Source organism: Psittacula echo (assembly GCF_963264785.1).
Source record: "Psittacula echo genome assembly, chromosome: 1".
Taxonomy (NCBI): Eukaryota; Metazoa; Chordata; class Aves; order Psittaciformes; family Psittacidae; genus Psittacula; species Psittacula echo.
In genome coordinates, this window is record NC_137735.1 from 137,743,320 (window position 1) to 137,764,623 (window position 21,304).

General features: G+C 40.8%; 2 protein-coding genes across 2 annotated transcripts in view; one reads left to right on the top strand and one right to left on the bottom strand.

Annotated features, from left to right (window-relative positions):
* Positions 1-1,260: 1,260 nt before the first annotated feature.
* DLD (dihydrolipoamide dehydrogenase) lies at positions 1,261-14,800 on the top strand. Its single transcript, XM_080636295.1, has 14 exons — positions 1,261-1,352; positions 2,241-2,316; positions 3,334-3,413; positions 6,707-6,775; positions 7,528-7,597; positions 7,969-8,069; positions 8,405-8,548; positions 8,706-8,807; positions 9,912-10,102; positions 11,446-11,616; positions 12,007-12,196; positions 12,748-12,885; positions 13,620-13,709; positions 13,815-14,800. The coding sequence occupies exons 1-14, from the start codon at positions 1,314-1,316 to the stop codon at positions 13,878-13,880; spliced, it is 1,527 nt and encodes a 508-aa protein (XP_080492421.1). The 5' UTR covers positions 1,261-1,313; the 3' UTR covers positions 13,881-14,800.
* A 2,195-nt stretch (positions 14,801-16,995) lies between these two features.
* Positions 16,996-21,304, bottom strand: part of LAMB1 (laminin subunit beta 1) — a gene marked incomplete at both ends in the record, with an annotated part of 43,892 nt that continues 39,583 nt past the window's right edge. The window contains 5 exons of the mRNA XM_080622815.1: positions 16,996-17,132; positions 17,952-18,111; positions 19,383-19,559; positions 20,376-20,517; positions 20,717-20,924. Coding sequence (XP_080478941.1) covers positions 16,996-17,132; positions 17,952-18,111; positions 19,383-19,559; positions 20,376-20,517; positions 20,717-20,924 — 824 coding nt within the window. The remainder of the gene's footprint in view (positions 17,133-17,951; positions 18,112-19,382; positions 19,560-20,375; positions 20,518-20,716; positions 20,925-21,304) is intronic.

The window sequence follows — 21,304 nt, forward strand, 5'->3', positions numbered from 1 at the left end:
TTTTGGTTGGACCATTAGTGAGGATGGGAAGAAATGATGGGGCCATGATAGTTTTCACTGTAAGCCTATCGGGATTCGGTGATGTTTTCTCATTAGCCAGCCTAAGAGATACAGATTTAAATATAAAAATACTAGGCACATCCAGTCTCCAGTGTTGCTTGAGGTGCAGTTAGAGAAATCCTTATGTAGAAAGAAAGAAGAATTCTGGCCACTGAACACTGAACTGGCCTTTCATTTTGATCCCAGGTGCTTTCAGAGTGTTAATAAGTACCGGCACATTCATTAGCTAATGTACTTTCAATAGATCTGACTATATTTTATTAATGGGTGAACTTCTTCTCCCAGGTGGTTCTTCTAAATAATTAAAGTCTGCTCTAATAAAAAAGCCTGACATTTATGAATATTATGCATCCTCTTCTAATGGATGTCCAAAATTTGTGCTCACCTGATGGAAATCTTGATTGCATGCAAGAAATTAGAAAGTAGGCCTAGAAAACCTGAAAACTCTTTTTCACAGAAAATATTTTCATTTTCCAGCAAGATGAGTGGCCAATATTACGAGCTATGTTGCATATTACTTACCTGAAGCCACACAGATTTTTTTAGCATAAATGGAATAGATTATTGCACATGTTCTAAACCAGGTGGAATTCAAGATAGAAGGAAGATGGTCTTGGCCTGTTGCAGTTTCCCCTCAGGTGATGAAGAATTAAGGTTTTCAAATACAGATGTGCTGAAGTGCAAATAACAGAGGACTGCAGGGCATTCACCCTTTCTTCTACACAACAAATAGACTGGAAGAACATAAACAGCATTAAATTAAACAAAAATGTCTCAGTATGCCAGTTAATCTTTTATCCTGACTAAGTCAATTGAAAGAAATTATTCTGAGTCACTTAACGTTCTTTCCAAAATGAAATATCTTAGATTTTGTATTTTTTAATGTTTTAAAATTGAATTTATATACATTTAGATGAAAGAGGTTTCATTCTGAAAAGTGAAATATTTTGACTTCCTCTGTCTGTTCCCACGGTTCATTTTGATCCATTCCACGTGTGTTTGGGAGCTGCTATGATTGACCCAAACGCTCAGTTCAACGCCCACCGCGCAGTCCCGCCCTGGTAGCGCGCTACTGCTTTAAGAGGCTTATTTGCATGGCCCCGCCCCGCCGCTCAGGCCCCGCCCCCGAGCGCCGCTGTCCGGGCCGCCCGCCTCCGCTAGGTGGCGCCGCTCTCCCGCTTCCCCGGGCCACTGCGCTTGCGCGAGTCCGAGGAGTCCTTGGCGGGGAGGCTGGTGTAGGCCGGGGTGCAGAGATGCAGCGTTGGGGACGCGTATCTTGCGCGCTCGCCCGGGTACGGCGCCGGCGGGGGGCGGCTCTGCCGCGGGGCTGGCGGGCGGCCGGGTGGCTGGCTGAGGCACGCCACGCCACGCTACGCTACGCTTGGGAGCTCTGGCCTGTTTTCCTTACACCCCCCCACCCCTCGCCGGGAGCGGGCGTGAAGGCGAGCCGAGCCGGAGTAGGCGCTCTGCGGCGGGCGCGGGGCTTGGCTGCGCTTCGGCCCCTTCTCTGCTTTCGCTTCCCTCACTGGGAGAGGAACTCGCTGCACGCCCAGCGCGGCCTCGGCTCGGCTGAGGTGACGCGGCGCCCGCGGCGTCCCTGGGCCCCGGCCCGCGGGAGGCCGCAGCCTCGGGGAGCGGCCGGGCGGAGGTAAGGGCGGTACTGCGGCGCTGTGGGAGCCGCGGGCTGTCCGAGCGCCGCTTCCCGTCTCCTCGGCAGCGCTATGAGCTTCGGATACCTTAAGGAGCATCCTGCAGTTACGGGATGATCAGCCTGAGGCATGCGTATAGCGATTGTGCTGTCCCATTGCCACATCTGAGGTGTTCCCTACGCACAGGAGGTGGCTGAAGGGAGTGGAGCAAGACTTTTAGTATAACCTCCTGTGGGTGTCTAATTAATGTCGTTAAGTGGTTTGAGAGCCACTCAAAGTTTGAGAGCCACATCAAGGATTGAAGGTTTGTGTAGAGGCAACCTTAGGCGAGGCTGACGTGAGAGTAGGTGAAATGATCGGCTCAGGTTGTGCAGCAGGTAAATGGCAGAGTGACTTGTACCTCCTGTTCCAGTCAGTGCCTCAGTCTGCTTCAGTCATGTGCTGTTTTGGCTAGCTTCTGTGTGGCCGAGTGTTTATTTGTCTTCAGAGGTAGACTTCAACTTTTAAAATTTAAGTTTGTTTCCTTTCTAGAGAAGCCATTTTGATCGAATTCATCATGGTCTCCAGGGAATTGTTGCAGTTTCACAAAGGTCTTATGCTGATCAAGGTAATTAACTGTGACAAATTTCTTTAGACAAAAAAATCCAACCTAAACCCTCCCAAATAAGCCCTTACAGAAACCAAAGAAGTGCTTCCAACTTGGAAATAAGTCTTCCAGGTGACAGTGGAATCAATGCTAGTGTGGAGATTTAGATGAAAAATAGTGTCTTATTTACCCTATTTGATAGCAAGCTAAAGCTATAAATAGGAGTTGAGCTTTATATAACGTAAGAACAGTGATGGTAGTTAATATTCACAAGGTAGTTGTGGCTTGAGATATGAATTATAAATGAGGTTCATAGTTTCTGCTGCATTCATATTTAGTAGGGGTTCCATAAATAGCTATTTCAGCCATGTTTTCTCCTTTCTAAACTACTGATTTTTATGGCATTCAGTGAGCATTTATCTTTTGCACTAAACATCAGTAGAATTTGTGTTAGAAAAATGTTATAATAAACTATCCAGACATCATGGGTTAAGTTCTTAAAGGACTTCTAGCAAGAGGATGGGTCAGACAGAATTCAGTTCGGGTTTTTTTAATTTCTTTTTACATTATTTTTCCCTGTAAAGTTTGAGACTGGCTGTTTTTATTGGGTCATAGAAGACCAGTTTGGAAGGGACCTCAAGGATCATGTGGTCTAACCTTCCTTGGCAAACCATGACTTAGACTATATGTCCCAGCACCCTGTCCTGCCAAAGGTTTTGTGTCCAGTATTGGGGAATCTACAACTTCCCTGGGGAGATTATTCCAATGGCTGATGGTTCTCATTGGGAAAATTTTTCCTCTAGTGTCCAAAGAGAATCTTCCCAGGCATGAATTCCTCAATGCAGCCTTTGTGCAGAAGGTTACTTCCAGATGCGAGGTGTAATTATCTAACCCCAATTTATTATTGCATCATTTTAAATTGCTATTTTTCTTTTATTAAAAAATACATTTTCAAATGTGAATTATTTCAAAACTGATATTCCTGCAGTAAGGTATTAATTGCTGAAACAAAAATAACTCAAATGTTCTCTGTTTCAGTTGATGCTGATGTCACAGTTATTGGCTCTGGTCCTGGAGGGTATGTTGCTGCTATCAAAGCAGCTCAGCTTGGGTTTAAGGTAAGATGAGATCTCACTCAGATAGCAGAATATTCTTCCACGTGAACTTGAAAGGTATTTTTGTAATACTGAAAACCTGAAATTCTTCTGTCGCATCACGGGCCACCAGATGCCGTTTATGTGGCAATAATCTTTCTTTACCTTGCTTACTCAAATTATGCAGAAGTTGAAATGGAGATGTGAAGGTAGTACTGTCTACAGCCCTGCTACTGACATATATGCTCAGGACAGCTCACTTTGGATTGGAAGTGGTGATTGAGGTGGGCTTTTATTCTTGTGGAAGAGAAGGTGGTAAAAGAAAGACAGTGACAAAAAGGGCACTGAAAATCTATCCTGAAGAACAGACTGAGAGAACTCAAGAAAGAAAAAACAATATTCAACTGATGTGCTCTTTGAATATGGGTAGAGGAATTCCATTGACGTGAGAATTTGAGGTGAAAATTTGTGTGTAGAAATACTGTATATCTCATTTACACTTATTTATGTTCATCTCTGTTGTTCTGTCTTCTTTGAGTACCTTTTGAGAGAGGCAACTTTATCAGCAAGTTTGCGGATAACACCGAGTTGTGTGGTTCAGTAGATACGCTGGAGGGAAGGGAAGGGATGCCATCCAGAGGGACCTTGACATGCTTGTGAAGTGGGCTGATGCCAACCTTATGAAGTTTAACCATGCCAAGTGCAAGGTCCTACACCTGGGTGGGAGCAATCCCAGGCACAGCTACAGGTTGGGCAAAGAAGAGATTCAGAGCAGCCCTGCAGAGAAGGACTTGGGGGTGTTGGTGGATGAGAAAATGAACGTGAACCGGCTTCAGTGTGCGCTCGCAGCCCAGAAAGCCAACCGTATCCTGGGCTGCATCAAAAGGAGCATGACCAGCAGATCGAAGGAGGTGATCCTGCCCCTCTACTCTGCTCTCATGAGTCCTCACTTGAAGTATTGTGTGCAGTTCTGGTGTCCTCAACATAAAAAGGACATGGAACTGTTGGAACAAGTCCAGAGGAGGGCCACAAGGATGATCAGGGGACTGAAGCACCTCCCATATGAAGAGAGGCTGAGAAAGTTGGGGCTGTTCAGCCTGGAGAAGAGAAGGCTGTGTGGAGACCTCATAGCAGCCTTCCAGTATGTGAAGGGGGCCTACAGGGATGCTGGGGATGGACTATTCCTCAGGGACTGTAGTGACAGGACAAGGGGTAACGGGTTCAAACTTAAACAGGGGAAGTTTAGATTGGATCTAAGGAAGAAATTCTTTACTGAGAGGGTGGTGAGGCACTGGAATGTGTTGCCCAGGGAGGTTGTGAATGCTCCATCCCTGGCAGTGTTCAAGGCCAGGTTGGATGAGGCCTTGGGTGGCATGATTTAGTGTGAGGTGTTCCTGCCCATGGCAGGGGTGTTGGAACTAGATGATCTTAAGGTCCTTTCCAACCCTAACTATTCTATGATTCTATTCTATGATTCTATCTGATGCGTACTAATTATGTGTATGACTAATTATTAATTGAGTATTGTGAGAGTTACATGTGCATCATGTGTTTCAGATTTTTTAAAGGTGCTCAGCGGTACAGGTTTTAATTGAGATTGAGGTCTTCTGCCATATAAGTTCATGCTTGTTTATTCTAAACCTATATTTTGTGGCTATCTGCCTGCTTTCCTTGGAGCAGTGCTGTCCTCTGGTCCTTCACCTGTGATTAACAAAGGGATACCATATACAAGGAGGTTAAAAAGTGCCCTGGATTCTGTTTTCCTCATAGCAAAAAATAGTTTCCTTATGCTGCTTCACAGCTAGTCAGTGTGGGCAAAATCCTTGTACATGATTGCATGTGTCACCTGTAGGACTGAATAAACATGAAAAATGTTTATGCTGTCCTTGAATGTAAGGAGATGTTTTTGTAAGACTGTCAAAAAGATGGATTCTATAATTACATCATCCGTGGAAGAACCCAAGTGTGCTCTACTGGGTTCCTGAACTTCAGCCTTCAATTTTAGTGCTGCCTCTGCAGTACAAGCTTTAAGGCCTTGTGGTGCTACCACAGCATCCCACGTTACTGCCAGCAATATTTTCTGGCTTTTTAACTTTTCTTGGCCTTTTTGGTGTAGTTAATGTAAAGCAGATGAGGCAGAACCTCCTTATGAGGTACAGGTAGGAGCAGTTTGGTGTTGTTTGATCCATAGTGCAGCTTTTAAAGCACTTGGATCATTTTTTCATGCATTCATGTGCTTAAAACAGGAGGAAGGGTAGAGGCAGGTCAGAGGGTTTCTATGATTTGACATGGCAAATTCTGCTCTTCATGTTGCCATCACCTGTGCTTCAGCACAAAAGCAGCAACTTCAAGAAGTGATGAAGGGCTTTTAACCTGGGCAGTTACTTCTCACAAATTGGAGTTTTTAAGAGCATAAACCAAGGAACTATTATTTTGAACGTGTGTGCCTTGCAGTGAAGGAGATGCCAATTCTTTTGCTTCTATAGAAAAGGTTTATGATACTCTCTTCCTCTCCCATGAAATCTGATTTTGTCAGTTGGTTTTGTGTTGGTGTTTTGTTTGCGTTATTTTCCTTTGCACAGTTTGATGTTGACAGGTTAATGGGAAGGAGATGAAATATTTTTCATCCCTGTTGTTATTGACCTTATTTTTGCTTGGCTTTGCTTTATTTGATTTTTACTTTTTTCTTCCTAGGTATTGGCAAACTTCGTAGTTATATAAATATACAATTATAATGGATCTTGCAGGATAGCATGTTTAGAGGGAAATGTTTGAGGTTTGGAGGCTTTGTTCTGTTCTCTTTAAAGAAAAGATTACGTCATGCAGTTACAACGGGTGCTGGTCCATTTATTTGTTGTTTGCTTGTGATTAGTTGTTTTTAGGAATCTTTTGTGTGATTTACAGTTTTTGCTTTATGCAGATGTGTTTTTTTCCTAATTGTAAGGAGAGCATCTTGCACAGACTGAGTGTTGTATTTAATTGAGGCAATGTGTATTTTTGAAGTAGAACACCACCATTTCAACTTGTATGAAAGTATAAATGGTGCAGTGGAGAATGTGGCTCTTTTCTATTAGAGAATTTTGTTGCAAAGAGCCATTTTGCGGTTTTTAAGTTGGAAAAAAAAAATAAGGGGAAGTCTGAGCCTGGAAATCAGTCTAAGAAAATGGAATTAATGAGACAATTGTAGAGGAAGAGTTACCAGATAAATGCCTGGTCTTTGTCACAAACTCTTAATTTGTGATATATCCATTAAGGAAATGGTAGCATGGTATTGCTAAAATAATCTTTCCGCCCCCCCCCCCCTTCTTTTTCCTCAGACTGTCTGTGTAGAGAAAAATGAAACATTAGGTGGAACCTGCTTGAATGTTGGGTGTATTCCATCCAAGGTAAGTGTATGTAGTTTGTCATAACTTCATTCAGAACAACAGGTATTCTATGCATCACTTGGAAAAAGATTAAGAAGGAGTTTCTTAAGATCGAGGTACTTTCTGTAAACATTGAAATTGTAATCCAGATGAGCTGAGGATGCAAATAAATATAAGTAGGATTAGAATTTTACTTGCTTAATAGAAATGTTTTGTTTGCAGATTGGTTTTGGCCAAAATAGATAAATTTACTCACTTTGAGCTGTTGAGTCTGTGGTGTGACCTGTAATGAGAACTGTTTCAGATGTTTCAGGCTAAAATTTTAACATGGATTTCAGTACAGGTTTTCCTCATCCAGGTTTTCTGTATCCTCTTTTTGTTGACAGTCTCTTGTCTGAGGTAATAAGGAAATTCTCCTGTGAGTCAGTCAGAACCATCTTTCTTTCCTCTACTTGAAGTCTGTCCCTGTGGGAGTCTTTTGGGGAGGGTGGTGTTTAATCCCCGTAGAGTCATTACCAGTTTCTCTGCTGAAATGAGCAAAAGAATAAATGTGGATTTAAGTATTTTCTATTTTTGTTAAATATGTAACTTTTATAAAACATTTGTGTAAGAGCTATACAACTTCTGTGTTTGCGGTACATCTTTAAATACATGTCAGACTTTATAATACTGAGAGTATTTTGCAAATAACATGAGAATTTTTTTTCCTGATAATATAATCAATGAAATTATGAATGCATGTCCCAGCTCACATTTCTCTGTGTGTGTTTTAGGCCTTGCTGAACAACTCGCATCTGTACCACTTGGCGCATGGAAAAGATTTTGCTAATAGAGGAATTGAACGTGAGTGTGAAGAGTAACTGTTCAGTGCCCGTTAACAGAAGTGGCTTCCACTAGAAAGTAAATTTAATCACTCAAATGTGACTACTATAGTTTTCTGATCAGAAAACTTTTTAGATTTACGAATAGTGCCCTTTATCTGTCAGTTGGATGGTTAGGGACATGTGTCTGCTCCTTGAATGGATAGATAAGACAGCAGTATTATACTTTATTATCCTTTTCAGATATAACGTAGCAGTCGTTGAATGTAACCTTTAGCATTCCTGTGGCCATTCAACACATCTTACTGTGACAGAGCTATTACTTGTGTTTACGTTAGCTCCTTTGAAAACACCGCAATGCTTGATGAAAGTTTTTGGGGTTTTTTACCTTAGTTGCAGGAGTCCGTTTGAATCTGGAGAAGATGATGGAACAGAAGAGTGGTGCAGTGAAGGCCTTAACAGGTGGAATTGCTCATTTATTTAAACAAAACAAGGTTAGTTTGGATTATATACTGAGGTATATCCATGGATTTTCTCTGATCTGAATTTCTTTTTGCGTTTGCATATTTTTGCCATGTAATTTGAGTGGATGGACTCGGTAAGGGCAGAATTCGAATGCTTCTCTTCTAGGAAATGTTTAGAAGAACAGTTCCTTCATTCTTAATCTACATAAAAGTATAATTTAAACTTACTTTGTGGTTTGTAGCAGATGGTGATGCAAAGGTATGTGTTAGCAGCTCTTTTAAAACGTTGGTGAGATTCAGATTAAATGTATCATAACTTATGTAAATAATTTGAATCCGAATTTACTGTGTTTTCATTACTGAAGGTTATACATGTATCTGGGTTTGGAAAAATAACTGGCAAAAACCAAGTCACTGCAACCAAAGAAGATGGCAGTACAGAGGTCATCAATACAAAGAATATTCTGATAGCCACAGGCTCAGAAGTTGCTCCCTTCCCTGGAATTACTGTACGTATTTGAAATCTGATACCTTTTTTTAACGTGTTTTATCCAAGTAATCCAACGTGTAACAATTTTATGCATCTCCCTGCACTTCACCTTTTGTGTGTTTTATCTATAATGTATAAAAGAGATCATAAACCTCCCTTTGTGGATTTGTCATTAGATTGATGAAGATAATATCGTGTCATCCACTGGTGCGCTGTCACTGAAAAAAGTTCCAGAAAAGATGGTTGTCATTGGTGCAGGAGTCATTGGTGTGGAACTGGTGAGAGGAAATTTAAACCACTTGGTTTTTAATTTATAATGGAACAAAGTGTTATTTTTTTTGTGTTGCACTTGATTGTGTGGTTGTGATTTAACAGATGTTTGGCTGAGTGAGTTGTAATGAAACTGTTCAGGCTTCACAGCCTGCTAGCTCCTTTTTCTACCAGAAAAGCTGGGATAAGTGTGTAGGATCTGTGCTTCTTCAGCTGGTCAGGTAAGCAGAGAATTGAGAGTGCAACATACAGGTGTTGGGGTTTTTTTTGGGGGGTAAAGAGGGGTAGTATCTTTCACTGAGGTTTGTACTTGCTTACATGTACAGAACTTCCTGTTTTAAGGGAAGTCCATTTTAAGCCAGGACGAATCCTCGGGTGTATCAGTTAATCCCAAGAAATTTGAATGTAATGTGATTGTATGCATTCTATCTAATAACTAAAGGAGTGGAGAGTTTGTAGTTCCTCTTGGTCCGAGTTTTTATGTCCCGTACCTACATGGTCCAAAAAGAATGTGTATTTGCTGCTCTTGCAACTGCTTGAAAACTTCTACTTAATAGGTGCTTAGCCTGCTGACTGTTAAGCAGGGAAAGAGTAAGCAATGTGAAATACTGTGTTGGATGGATGTGGGTAACTGCAGGTAAATAGGGTGTGAAGCTGATTGTAGTGGTTATGGTTAAAAAAAAATGCAGAACCATCAGTGGCTTCATTTTATTGCATAGTTTCCTTAATGTGGTATTAGAACACCACAGGCAATTCCCTTTGGGTTTTCTGAGATACATTCGGATTCTTTGATTTTTAATTTTTTTCTATACCTATAACCTAAACCGTACCTAATCGGTACTGAATTATTTTGTTAGCTCTTTCTTTAAAGGCTTATTTCTGTGAATTCAGTATTGACGTTTTGGGTATGCAAACAAGCAGCAATAAATCCATTTTCGTGGGAAAGGCTGAGGGAGGTTGGATTTGTTTTGTTCTCCACCATAGCATTTGTAAAAAGTGATCAGTTTGCTGTTATGTGTTACCTTTCTTTTCAAAAGTTTATGGTCTGTGGTAAGTATTAAATCTGAAGTTTGCCTATCAAAACTTTTTTCCCTGTATTGCTGTGACTGCAGGGTTCAGTTTGGCAGCGCCTTGGTGCAGATGTGACAGCTGTTGAGTTCATGGGTCATGTTGGTGGAATGGGAATTGACATGGAGATCTCTAAGAACTTCCAACGGATTCTTCAGAAACAGGGTTTTAAATTTAAACTGAACACCAAAGTTACTGGTGCTACCAAGAAACCAGATGGAAAAATTGATGTGGCGTAAGTGTTTAACAGAAAACTAGAGGAATGCCATATATATATTTTTGCTCTCATTCCATCAAACAGTCTGACATTATTTTTTAAACAGGAAAAAAAAAGTTTTGGATGAAACTTACATCTTTAATTAAATTTAATTTTTTTATCCTGCATTGTAATTTACAGAGCTCATAATTTTGGGTTTGTTGAGTCCCAGATTGCTTACCCAGGAGAGGTTCTATTGACTTGACTTGTACTTTGTGCTAGTACAAAACCAGTGTTGATGTACTGAGACCAGTAATAAAAATTGTAAATCATGCTTTTCTTGGAACATGACTGTAAGAGCAATCATGATATTTATTTTCAAGCCATTAATTCTTGGCTACTTATTGTAAGGGTTATTCTGTCCATACCTCTTTTTTGTCTCACAGTAAGCGTGGCAGAGATTTTATTGCGTCTGACTAGAAATAGATGAAACTACTCCATAGTGTCTTTTAATGACCACACTTGAGCCCATTGAAGACTTGGAGATGAACAGCTAATACAGAAACTTAACAGCAAATTTGTTTTGTGAAAGTCCATATGTATACACTATTATTGTTCTTTCTTGTTAATGCATTCTCTATGCAGAAACTGTAGTTTGAGTTTTAAGGAAATGCTTAATGCTACTTAACAAAAGCAAGTTTAAATGTTTTCTTTTTTACTGCAGTCTTAATATGGTGACTTGTATTTGCTATATTGCCATAGCTCGGGATAGTCTGTCCTCCACTGAAAAGGTGCTAGATTTGGTCTTCTTTACCATGCTGATGATGCTTGGAGTTTCATTCTGTTTCAGGAGTATTCTGTTGAAACACACTTCCTGCTTATTCTCACTCTGTGTGCTTTGGTTCTTGTGCTGTCAGAGCATGTGAACTGAATTTGTTCCAGGTGCAATTAAATCCAAAGATGTACTTGAGGAGTGCACCTCGTGCAGGGCAGCTGCTAGCAGGTGTTTGGTTCTGTGTGCCAGAAGAAAGCTGGCTCTATGAATAAATGGCCCACCCCAAAAATATATATAGTTTGGATGTTGCACCAATTATTTTGCTGTACAGATTTGATCCTGTCAGGCCATGCTACTTGCTAGTGGAAATATACCCTGAATTTCTGTATCTAAGAGTTGTTAACAAGTGTAGTAAGAGTTACTGTCCCTTCTTCCCCTTGTATTCCTCAACTCTTGCAAGGAAGAAGCGTGGGGCAACCTGAATCAAAGTGTTTTGATGACTGATTCAGCCTGTAGATCACTGTCTGGATTATCTTACTTAGTAATGGGGGAAACGCAATGCTGAAAGTTTACAGCTTAACCTTTTTGCTACTTGTTTTTTTTATAGTCTTGAAGCTGCTGCTGGTGGCAAGGCAGAAGTAATAACCTGTGATGTGCTCCTAGTCTGCATTGGGAGACGTCCTTTTACCAAAAATCTAGGTCTTGAGGATCTTGGAATTGAACTTGATAAGAGAGGGAGAATCCCAGTCAATAACAGATTCCAAACCAAAATTCCAAAGTAAGTAAGACTGAATATTTTCTGTTATTTTTAAAAGCTTAACCTACTGAAGCAGTTTTTGTTTGGTTTTAATTGCAGAATGTATCTTTACTTTCTGAAAGGAAAACTCAAGATTTCTGTGTATTTCAGGAATGAAAGACTTTAGTCAACCTTTGAAGCTTTGTAATTTCAAAATGATTGCTTGTATTTCATGTCTCTGGTACTTGAAGTGTGTTCATTCTGTGGAAACTGCTTTTCTTAATGCTTTGTATTTCTCTTGAAATTCAGTATTTTAATCTGTTCTGATCAAAGTTTTCAGTGCTGTGTTTCAAACTGACTGTTATATAAGGTAGCCTAGGTGTGCTAGGATGTTTTTAAACAGTGTCTTATTCTGTTTCATTGGTCTGATAGCATCTATGCTATTGGTGATGTAGTTGCTGGACCTATGCTGGCCCACAAAGCTGAGGATGAAGGCATTCTTTGCGTAGAAGGGATGGCTGGAGGAGCAGTTCACATTGACTACAACTGCGTACCCTCTGTGATATACACTCACCCTGAGGTGGCCTGGGTTGGTAAATCGGAAGAACAGCTGAAAGAAGAGGTACTGTTTGTTTTCTTCTCAGGCAGAACCTTTTCCACCCTTGGGCATGGGTTCATTGTCTAGTAGTCTATCTGGCTACTTTTTCCAGGAGAATTTCTGCATCTGAATTTATTGCTTAGGGTCTATGATTGAATGATTCCCTCTGGTGTACCACTGTCCCAGGGATCACTGTTCTCTTTAATGACTTCTGTGAAGTTAATGTTGTTTATTTGCTAATTTACCTTTTTTTAATACCTCCATAACCCTTTGGTGGTTGTTCTTATGGATTGCTCTGTGTGTCATCTTATAGAATCACAGAATGGTTTGGTTTGGAAGGGACCTTAAAGATCATCCAGATCCAATCTGCCCCTACCTCACACTAGACCAGGTTGCTCAGAGCCCCATTGAGCTTGGTCTTGATCACTGCGAGGGATGGGCCATTCACAGATTTTCTGGGCAACCAGTTCAAGTGCCTCATAGTGAAGAATTTCTTCTAATATGTGTCTCTTACTTTTCTATTGCTTCTGTTCTTGTACTTACCAAACTGTGTTTATGATTCCATTGTTCTTTAGGGTGTAGAATACAAAGTTGGGAAATTTCCATTTGCGGCGAACAGCAGAGCAAAGACAAATGCTGACACGGATGGAATGGTGAAGATCCTTAGTCACAAATCAACAGACAGGATGTTGGGTGCTCACATTTTAGGCTCAGTAAGTATTGTAAATTGTTCTGCTGTCTTGGCCTTGTAAGGGTCTACTATTTAGTGTTGCACAGTTACAAAGTATTTGTCAACTGAGAAGTGGTGCTTGCAGAAAGAAGGACCATAGTCAGTTTTATTTTCTCTTCTCTTCTGCAGCCCTGCTGCTTTCCCACTTTTCTGTTACTGTGGTGTTATACCCAGCACTTATTTTTACTCCTAGAATTTGCAGGGTGAATTGGTTTCTCTGACCAATTTTGGGTTGTATTTTTCTTCTCAGTGGTGGGGTGTTTTAGTGGGATGTTTGAGTGTTGTAAGAATAGTGCCAAATACCTGAGAGAACAGCAGAAATTGCTGACTCAAGTTCTGGAAGTTGAGGGAGCTGAACAGACATGACTCTGGCTTTTTTATTGGTGGTTTCTTTCTTTCCCCACTCTGAACTTCAGACTTGGGCAGAGCTGGTAACCTGCTACAGTCACCAAATGCGGGGTCAGTAACTTATGGAACTTTGATTAAAAGTCCTTTGTAAAAATAAGAAATCAGATAATTCTATTTGGGAAAAGCATCAGTTTTTGCTGTCCCACACATTCCAAAGTTAGACCCTAATCTGTCTCTGGTTTGCTTATTATACAACTTTCCTTTCGTTTTTTTAGCCAAAGATGCTTATTTACAAGCTGTTACTCATTCAGGAGAACCCAGACAACTGCATAGAGATTTGTGCTAATTCCAAACACTATTAAATTACAGGGTGCTGGAGAAATGGTTAATGAAGCTGCCCTTGCTATGGAATATGGAGCATCATGTGAAGATGTAGCCAGAGTTTGCCATGCCCATCCAGTAAGTTTTTTCCTAAAACGGGCTGTTAGACAAATGTGCTATAGCTATTAATGACTTTTAATGATCTATTAATTACTTACACCTTTTTGTGTTTGCTTTCTACAGACAGTGTCAGAAGCCTTCAGGGAAGCAAACCTAGCAGCATCTTTCGGCAAAGCTATCAACTTCTAAAATGAAAGAGCAGATCTTTATATGTGTATAGTGCATCTCTGGACATGGACTGTGGGCCCTTATGCAAGCCTGAGTCAGAGGATTTTAGGACTGAATTAAGTTTAATCTCTTCATTCAAATATTTAAACAAGTGAAGTTTGGAACAAGTGGAATTATCCAGTCTCTGTAAATTAAATACTTAAAATTACATGTTTATTTACATGATGAATGTTACAGAAAACAGCCTGACAGAACTCTTCTGTCTTTCAAAACCAAACATTGCGCTGCTGCATGGGATTATCAGGTTTGCTGGCTAAAACTCTGGATGAGGGCCCAGCATACCTGGTGTTTTCTTATTTGAAGTAGTGATAGGCTAAACCAGTTGAATGCTGGCACTTAAAATGCCACTGTCACTTTCGCACAAAAATGTGTTTCCTTCTGAAAGGATTAACTTTAGTATTTAACCTACTTCTTAAAACAAGTTTTGGTACTTGTATGTGACCTAGTAGTGTTAGGATGTTGAGAGAAGAGGGGCTCGTATAGATAAATTAAAACTATGTTGACTTTTAAAAGAGAAAGTTGCTCTGTGTGTGTGATTCTCCACACGTTGTGTTTTCATATTGAAAACTCATCGAGGTGAAAATTAAGTGCTAATGAGAAATGAAAGATTGAAGAATTGATATGATTGCACTTACTCTTTTTTTGGTTTTAAAGCTTCTCTGTCCAGCTCTTAAACTTGAGACACTAAAACTGGGTAGTGAAGTAGCACTTGCAGTTAAGTGTTACAAAATGGGGGTTATTCTGCACCTTCCACACATAAGGGCTGCAGTGTCAGCTCTCCACAGAATTGAGACCTACTTTCTTCTTTTGTTTTCTATTTTGTGCTCTCTTTCTGTCTCTTCTGTAACGAGAGAGCTCAATAAATATTTAACGTGGCTGGAGGGTGGTCTTGGGTTTTGTTTGCTCATCAGCCCAATTACACCTTTTAGTGTTGAATACATGAAGAAACTCGTGAACTAAATGGCATCTTTGGAAGATCCCCAACATGTATGTGGAATGTGCCCAACTCTAATAACTCATACAAAGTTCTGTTTTGAAGAGTGCCTTTTTCTGCAATTGTTAGGCTTATCTGCCTTGAAGAAGACCTTAATACGTGCTGGGGTCGTGCATGTCCTTTCTCATTATGCCAATGGAAAGAGAAAAGTACATGCAGAAAATGGTGCAAAGGCTACTTGGTTCTGTGTAGTCAAGGTTATATCCTGCCTTTAGAGCTTTTTATTCAATCCATTATCGATCCATTATCCGAACTGAGTGATGGCAATATATGCCAATGTACCATTTTTATTAAGATACCAGTTAATCAACAAGCATCACTGATGCTGTTCTTCATTTGGGTTTCTTTTAACTCCTGTTTTAAATGGAGATGGGGCTAAACCATGACAGCTTATCACCAGGATATGAGATAATCTGATTCACAGTTCTGTTGGGTTAAGTGAACTAATGTGGATCTGCTTTCAGGCATTAGTAGGAAGCTGCTGAAGGGAAAAGCAAAGGTGAGACAATAGTGAGGGAAAGGAAAACTTGATTATTCCTATAGATCTTGGCATCTCATCATCAATTCTAGCTGCTGCAGGTAAATGGTGTGAAGTGTTGATCTTGTGTTCTTCCTGGAAGTCCTGGAACAGTTTTGCGTCCACTCTCTCTGCCTCAATACTTGTGGCAATCTTACTAGAGCTCATGCTTGAGGTTCATCAAGTTACAAGTTCTCTTATTTTGTTCATGTTAAATGGACTTTGGGAAGTCAGGGAGGCTAAAATTATACTGGAGATTATAATTTCCCAGATACTTGAAAATAAAATTCAAGGCCTCAGAATTGTTACTGTATTGTTACTTCTCTTCGCTGTCGTTCCTGTTCTAGTGAATGTACAAAGAGTGTGCGTAAAGGTAAAAGTAAGATGCGTTACTGAGCCACCTGTCAGTGATCTGAAGGCAGTAAAATCTGAATGCTGCAAGTTTGCATATTTTGTTTTTTAACAGCTGCTACGTATAGTGGCAGTGAAATGGTGTCTGATGCTGGTACAGTGGTAACCAATTCCTGTGTAACCTATGGAGCTTGGGGATGATTATTTAAACATACTGCTCTTCACTTTGCTTAGATAGTGATACATTGTGCCATAGTTGTCCTGACTAACTTTCACTGACATCAGTCAAGGTTAGGTAAGGTACATAACAGATGTACATACTGTGTATGTAAGGTACATACACAGATGTATTCCTCAGCTCAGAGTTAGCGCTCAGGATGTGTAAATGCACACTGCAGTTTTGGATGCTAATTTGTGTAACCGATTAATCTGTGCAGTACTGTACAACTGTCTGCAGGTCTATACGTAGCTGAGATGAAGTATGATGAACTGCATGTTGCACTTTGACAAAAGTCTTATTTGTGTTTTGTTAAGTGCAGCTGGTCTTAAGGAGCTGCCTGTGTGTAGCTCCTTCACTGTTTCACATCAGCACCCTATGAACTTCTGTAGTCCTTTTTTCAGATAGGCTTGGTTTGCCAGTCTTGGTTTATGACATAAATTTGGTGCTTGAAGTGTAAATGACATTCACATCTTCAGTGCTGCCCTGTGTCCACATAGCGTTTCATAATCAGTGACATGAAACTAATGTCAAACCTAAATGGGTATCATGCAGAAGGTAAATAATCCTTTTTGAGTTACCATGACATAAATGCCAGCTAACCACACAAGGATGGTGTTTCTTCATTCACTTGTAATTTTGGTGAGTGACCATCCACGTTTCATAGTAACTGGAACCCTTGTGTAGAAGTACATAGTTGGAGCCAAGATTTTATTAGATCTCTAAGCAGTTTAAAAACAAGACTTGCTAAAGGATTAACTGAGGTACCATTTCAGCTACTGAAAATATGAAGGAACTTAATGATTCATGCTAGGTACATACAGTGATACAAAAGTATTGTTTATTTTCAACATCAAAAAAGTTACTTGTCTTTGGTTCTGTGACTTCAAAGTCAATATAAAAGCTGTTCACTTTATCAGGTCTTAATCTCGTGTCAGAAAGAACGAATGTAATACTTGTAAACTCTATCCTGAACACAAGCATTTCCTGCTCCCATTTACAAGCAAGTGCTGTAAACGGCCACCTTCTGGCTGATTGTCTGTAAGAGGGAGCGGACTGTCTCCTCCAGCTCCACCAACTGCTTGGCTTTGTCTTCCAGAACTCTTTGATTGTTTTCATATGTATGTTCCAAGTCTGTCAAGAAAAGGAAGGGGAAAACCAGCTTAATCAGCAGTGTTTTAATACAGTGAAATTCAAATCATTATGGTTAAGTTACTGTTCATTTTTATTGCAGAAGAGAATCTGATCAGGAATTTTAAAAAAGCAAAGACTGGAATTTTTTCCTTAACATTGGAATATAAAGCGACAAGGAAGTAATTGCCCATGAAGTAGAAATCCAAAAGTATACTTTGGTTCATGTTGAAAATAACTGTCATTCTCTGGCCTGTGGTGGCTTTTACAGAACAGTGAAATGTTATGGTTAAGACCATTCAGTGTGCAGGGGCAAATAAGTGGACGAATTCAGTTCCTGGCATGGCAAAACCAAGGAAAACATAGCCCCTTCCCTGGCAGCTACGGGCAGATTGCTCCCTCCTGGCTCAATCAATTTTAACCAACAATAACGAATGTGAAATTAATCTGTAACCTGGAACTAATGTATTCTGATCACCTTTTGTTATAACAGCTTTCCAGGGTGGGGGGGAGCATTGTTTGAAAATGGGCATTTTACTCGAATGGGTTAGTCCTTGTATAGTAGTTATGTTCCTTCCCTGCAGTGGTTCTTGAAGCAGTGATTGGTGTTCATACCAGAAGTTTGTGCCTCACTGGTAAGTTTCTATCTTTTTAGTCTTTTGAATCAAAAATGTCTATGTCCATAAGAATAAGGAAAGCAGATCAAAGCTCAGTAACAAATAATTAACTTCCATTCCCTCCCCTGCTGATGAATAGCTGGTGTAACAACATTAAGCTGCTTCATATTCTAAGATGACCACTTGCCTCTCAGACCAGCCTCACCTTTGAGCAGCTGGAGCTTGCTGTTTGCTTGAGCCAACAAGGCTTTAGCTTCATCTTGCAACATGGTGGCTTTCCTCCTAGCGTCAGCCGACTCTTCTGTCTTCTTGGCAATGAGGTCTTCCACTGTTTTATACTTGTCGTTCAGCTCGGTGTCGAGGACCTGTTGTTCCAGATTGAAGCACAAGATGGAGCTCGTTCAAAAGACAAGACAGCTGGCGTTTGCATTGCCTCGATCCTTAACTAATGTGGAGTGAGGACAGACTGCAAAATTAGCTCAGTTAAAAGCAGAATCAGTGCTGGGATAGCTCGTACTTAATATTCAAGACTTTAAGAGTTGGGGTGAAGATTTCAGCAGCTGCCCTTTTGCAGATATGTGGTTGTTTTATGTCTTTAATACTGACACTTGGCAAGGATTTACAGGATTCAGTTAGTTCTGTAACTAATAGAAGACATGGCCCCAGTACATCTGGAAAGCTGCATCTAATGAAGTACTGGCACTGCTTCTGGTGGAATGCTTGCACTTGGGGAGAAATAAATACCCTTGTTACCCTTTCAGTAATGAGAACAGCTGCCTACATTGTATAGGTGAAGCTGCTGGGGAAGTCATGAAGTTGGTTTCTCAGCTGTGCTTTGTGAGGTTAAGATTTAGAAGTCCTATGACTTCTATAACTGAATTCAACAAAGAAGCAAGCTAAGCTGCAGCAGTGCTGGAAATCTCTTGTGTTTACTGGACAGCCACCTGAAATACTACTTAGTGTCTGCAAATAATTGATTTGATGGATAATACATCTCTCCTGGCAGAAGATGCCTCTCTGGAGACTGGTGGGCTAACTAGAGACAACAGATGGGAATAATGAAACTTCCTGTGGCAGATCTGTCAATTGTTTTGTTAATGGGCATTCTTTTGCTATTACAAAGGTATGTAGCTGACATTGTGAGCAGTGCCGTGTGCTCACAGAGCAAACTGTGCATCTCTGGTATTTAGAAATTACTTTGGGTTTATGTTGAGCTAATGATTTTTCTTTGTTGCTTGATTCTGTATATGCCCAATTCCAGGCTGTCCGGAATCTGTCTATACTCTATACAAGGGGAATACTCTATACGGGGGGAAAAAGATGACCAGTTGTCCTGTGGCAGATAGTAAAGCTGAGGAACAGAAATGAATCCGCAAACGGCTGACAGCATGGCAGCACGACAGGTTTCCTACAGCTATCTGAGAACCTCAAAACTCTGAGTGCTTCTTTCCTCTCTGTATCTGGTACCAAAGTATAAAGCAGTTATCTTTGGCAAGTGGGTTAAGTGCCTCCGCCACCCTGACACATATTTGAACAATAAATGAAATGGATTCTATGTATTCACTAATGTTCCTTTATCCAAACTGAGGTGAGAGTTTTGTTGGCTTTCTTTTAGCATCTTTCCTGTGCCTCTCACCTGTTTAACTTCTTCAGCATTTTCTTTTGCAGTAACAATTTTTTCTTCTATGTTGTCCACATTCTTTGAATTTGTAACAGCCTTTTGCTTAAGGTCTTCAACACTCCTCTCCAGCTCAAACAGACGTAAGGTAGCATTGTTCAGTGTTTCTTCAGATGCTGCATTTTCAGATGCAATCTAACAGAAAGAGGGATGAGAGTTACACTTCCAAAAGACGCTGAACATACACTAAACTTTCTAGACAAGCCCTGATCAACTAGTTTGTGTCCATAGACCCAATAAGAAAACCCAGTATTTTCAGGTTTGCTGCAAATGGCCAGTTGCAGTTAGGGTGAAAGAGCCCACAGTTTGAAAAGAGGGTACACATGGGGCTGCATTACACGTGCAAGCATTGCCTAATCCACAGGCAAAACTTCAGACTTCCATCTGAAGTTTCACTTTCCATCACGTAATAATGGACTTGTGAAGCTGTGTATCTTCCAAGCTGGCCAAGCTTCATGGGTGTATGCACTATGGCCTCATGAGGGCTTCGAAATGAAGTTTGAAAATATGGTATCTGACAAGAATACAGCAATTACCACTGGAATACAGCATTCGTTTTAGTCTTGTGCTGCAGTGGTAGGTGACACTGACAGAGTGGCTACACCAATACACTACCAGTGTGGTTGACAGGTAGGGCTTCCCAGGGATCCTGGCCCACCTGTGTTTGTTAGAGGGCTACAGTCCTGCTTGTTTAACGTCACTGGTGCAGAAAAACCTTTTAGTTTGTTTTTGGTTTGTGGTTTGTTTTTGTTTTTCTTAACAGCGAAAGGTCCCCTGGCATCTGTCACACTACCTCAAAAGCTCACGTGAAGGCAGGAATGGTTTAGATTCATTTTAAGTGCAGTCTTTGATTTGCAGTGCCCAGGAGCCTTCCCTAGACAGGCTTCCACCAGTTTCTAAGTAGCAGACTTGATATTGTTTCTATATCTTAAATACCCATAAAGAACATACCGAGGTCAGCAGGTCTTGAGTTCCTTTAATATCTTCGTCAGCTTTTTTGATGGCTTTTTCAGCTGCATTTTGAGCTTTTTCTGCTTCTTCCAGTGCTGCTTTCACCATGTCTGCAGTGACTTTAACATCTGTTGCACCATTGCTGTGGAGCAAAACTTATGTTAATGCTAAAAATCCTTTTACTTTGGAACTGGAAAAAGAACTAGGCATACACTGCAAAAGGCCATTGTTTCCCCTTAGTGAAGGAATGAGAATCTGCATCAGGGAAAGTTAAACTCTGCGTTTTCTGATACAGTGAAATGAAAGTCTGGTTCAAGCTCCTGGTGAGCAGGGTTGCATACCTCGCTTTTTTAGCTTCCTCCAGCAGCATTTCTGCTCTGGCAATGTCTCCAGCACTCTGCTGCAGAATGACCTCAACATCAGAAAGGCTTTCTACACGCTCACGAATATCTTCTGTCAGGGCTCGCAGCTGCTGGGGAGTGCTTGGCATCTCCATGTTCAGCACTTCATTAGCCACTGCCTCGATGCTATCCAGGTCAGCGCTGTCTTCTAGTGGATGGACACAAATGACAAACATGTAAAAGCTTCCCTCTGTCAGGTCTCAGCATCCAAATTCTTGCCCAGCTGCTCCCTTAAGAAGGAAAACTGTAGGAAAACTTGTTCCCCCAGACTTATGGAAAACCAAGGTATTAAAACTGCTTCCTTAGGGTGAAACTTCCCTCTCAGGAGAGGCCCAGCTGGCATAAGCTCTCTTGGAAGCCATTTCAAGATCTCAGTGATTAGCTTCACCATGCTGGGGCTGGGGGGAGGCGCAAGCCCTCAGGAAAGGAAGCCAACAGCTGCACGTAAATGTATTTGTGCTTAACAGTATACTCAGCCTTGTGTAAACAGGGAAGGAATGGGTCTGCCATGCTGCCGCTTGCAAGCGA

What these genes read in the sequence shown, in the direction of transcription:
- DLD (XM_080636295.1), top strand. Translation starts at nt 1,314, where the DNA reads ATGCAGCGTTGGGGACGCGTATCTTGCGCGCTCGCCCGG. An exon ending in AAGAACAGCTGAAAGAAGAG is followed by an intron (nt 12,197 to 12,747) that starts GTACTGTTTGTT and finishes ATTGTTCTTTAG; the next exon opens with GGTGTAGAATACAAAGTTGG. An exon ending in GTGCTCACATTTTAGGCTCA is followed by an intron (nt 12,886 to 13,619) that starts GTAAGTATTGTA and finishes ATTAAATTACAG; the next exon opens with GGTGCTGGAGAAATGGTTAA.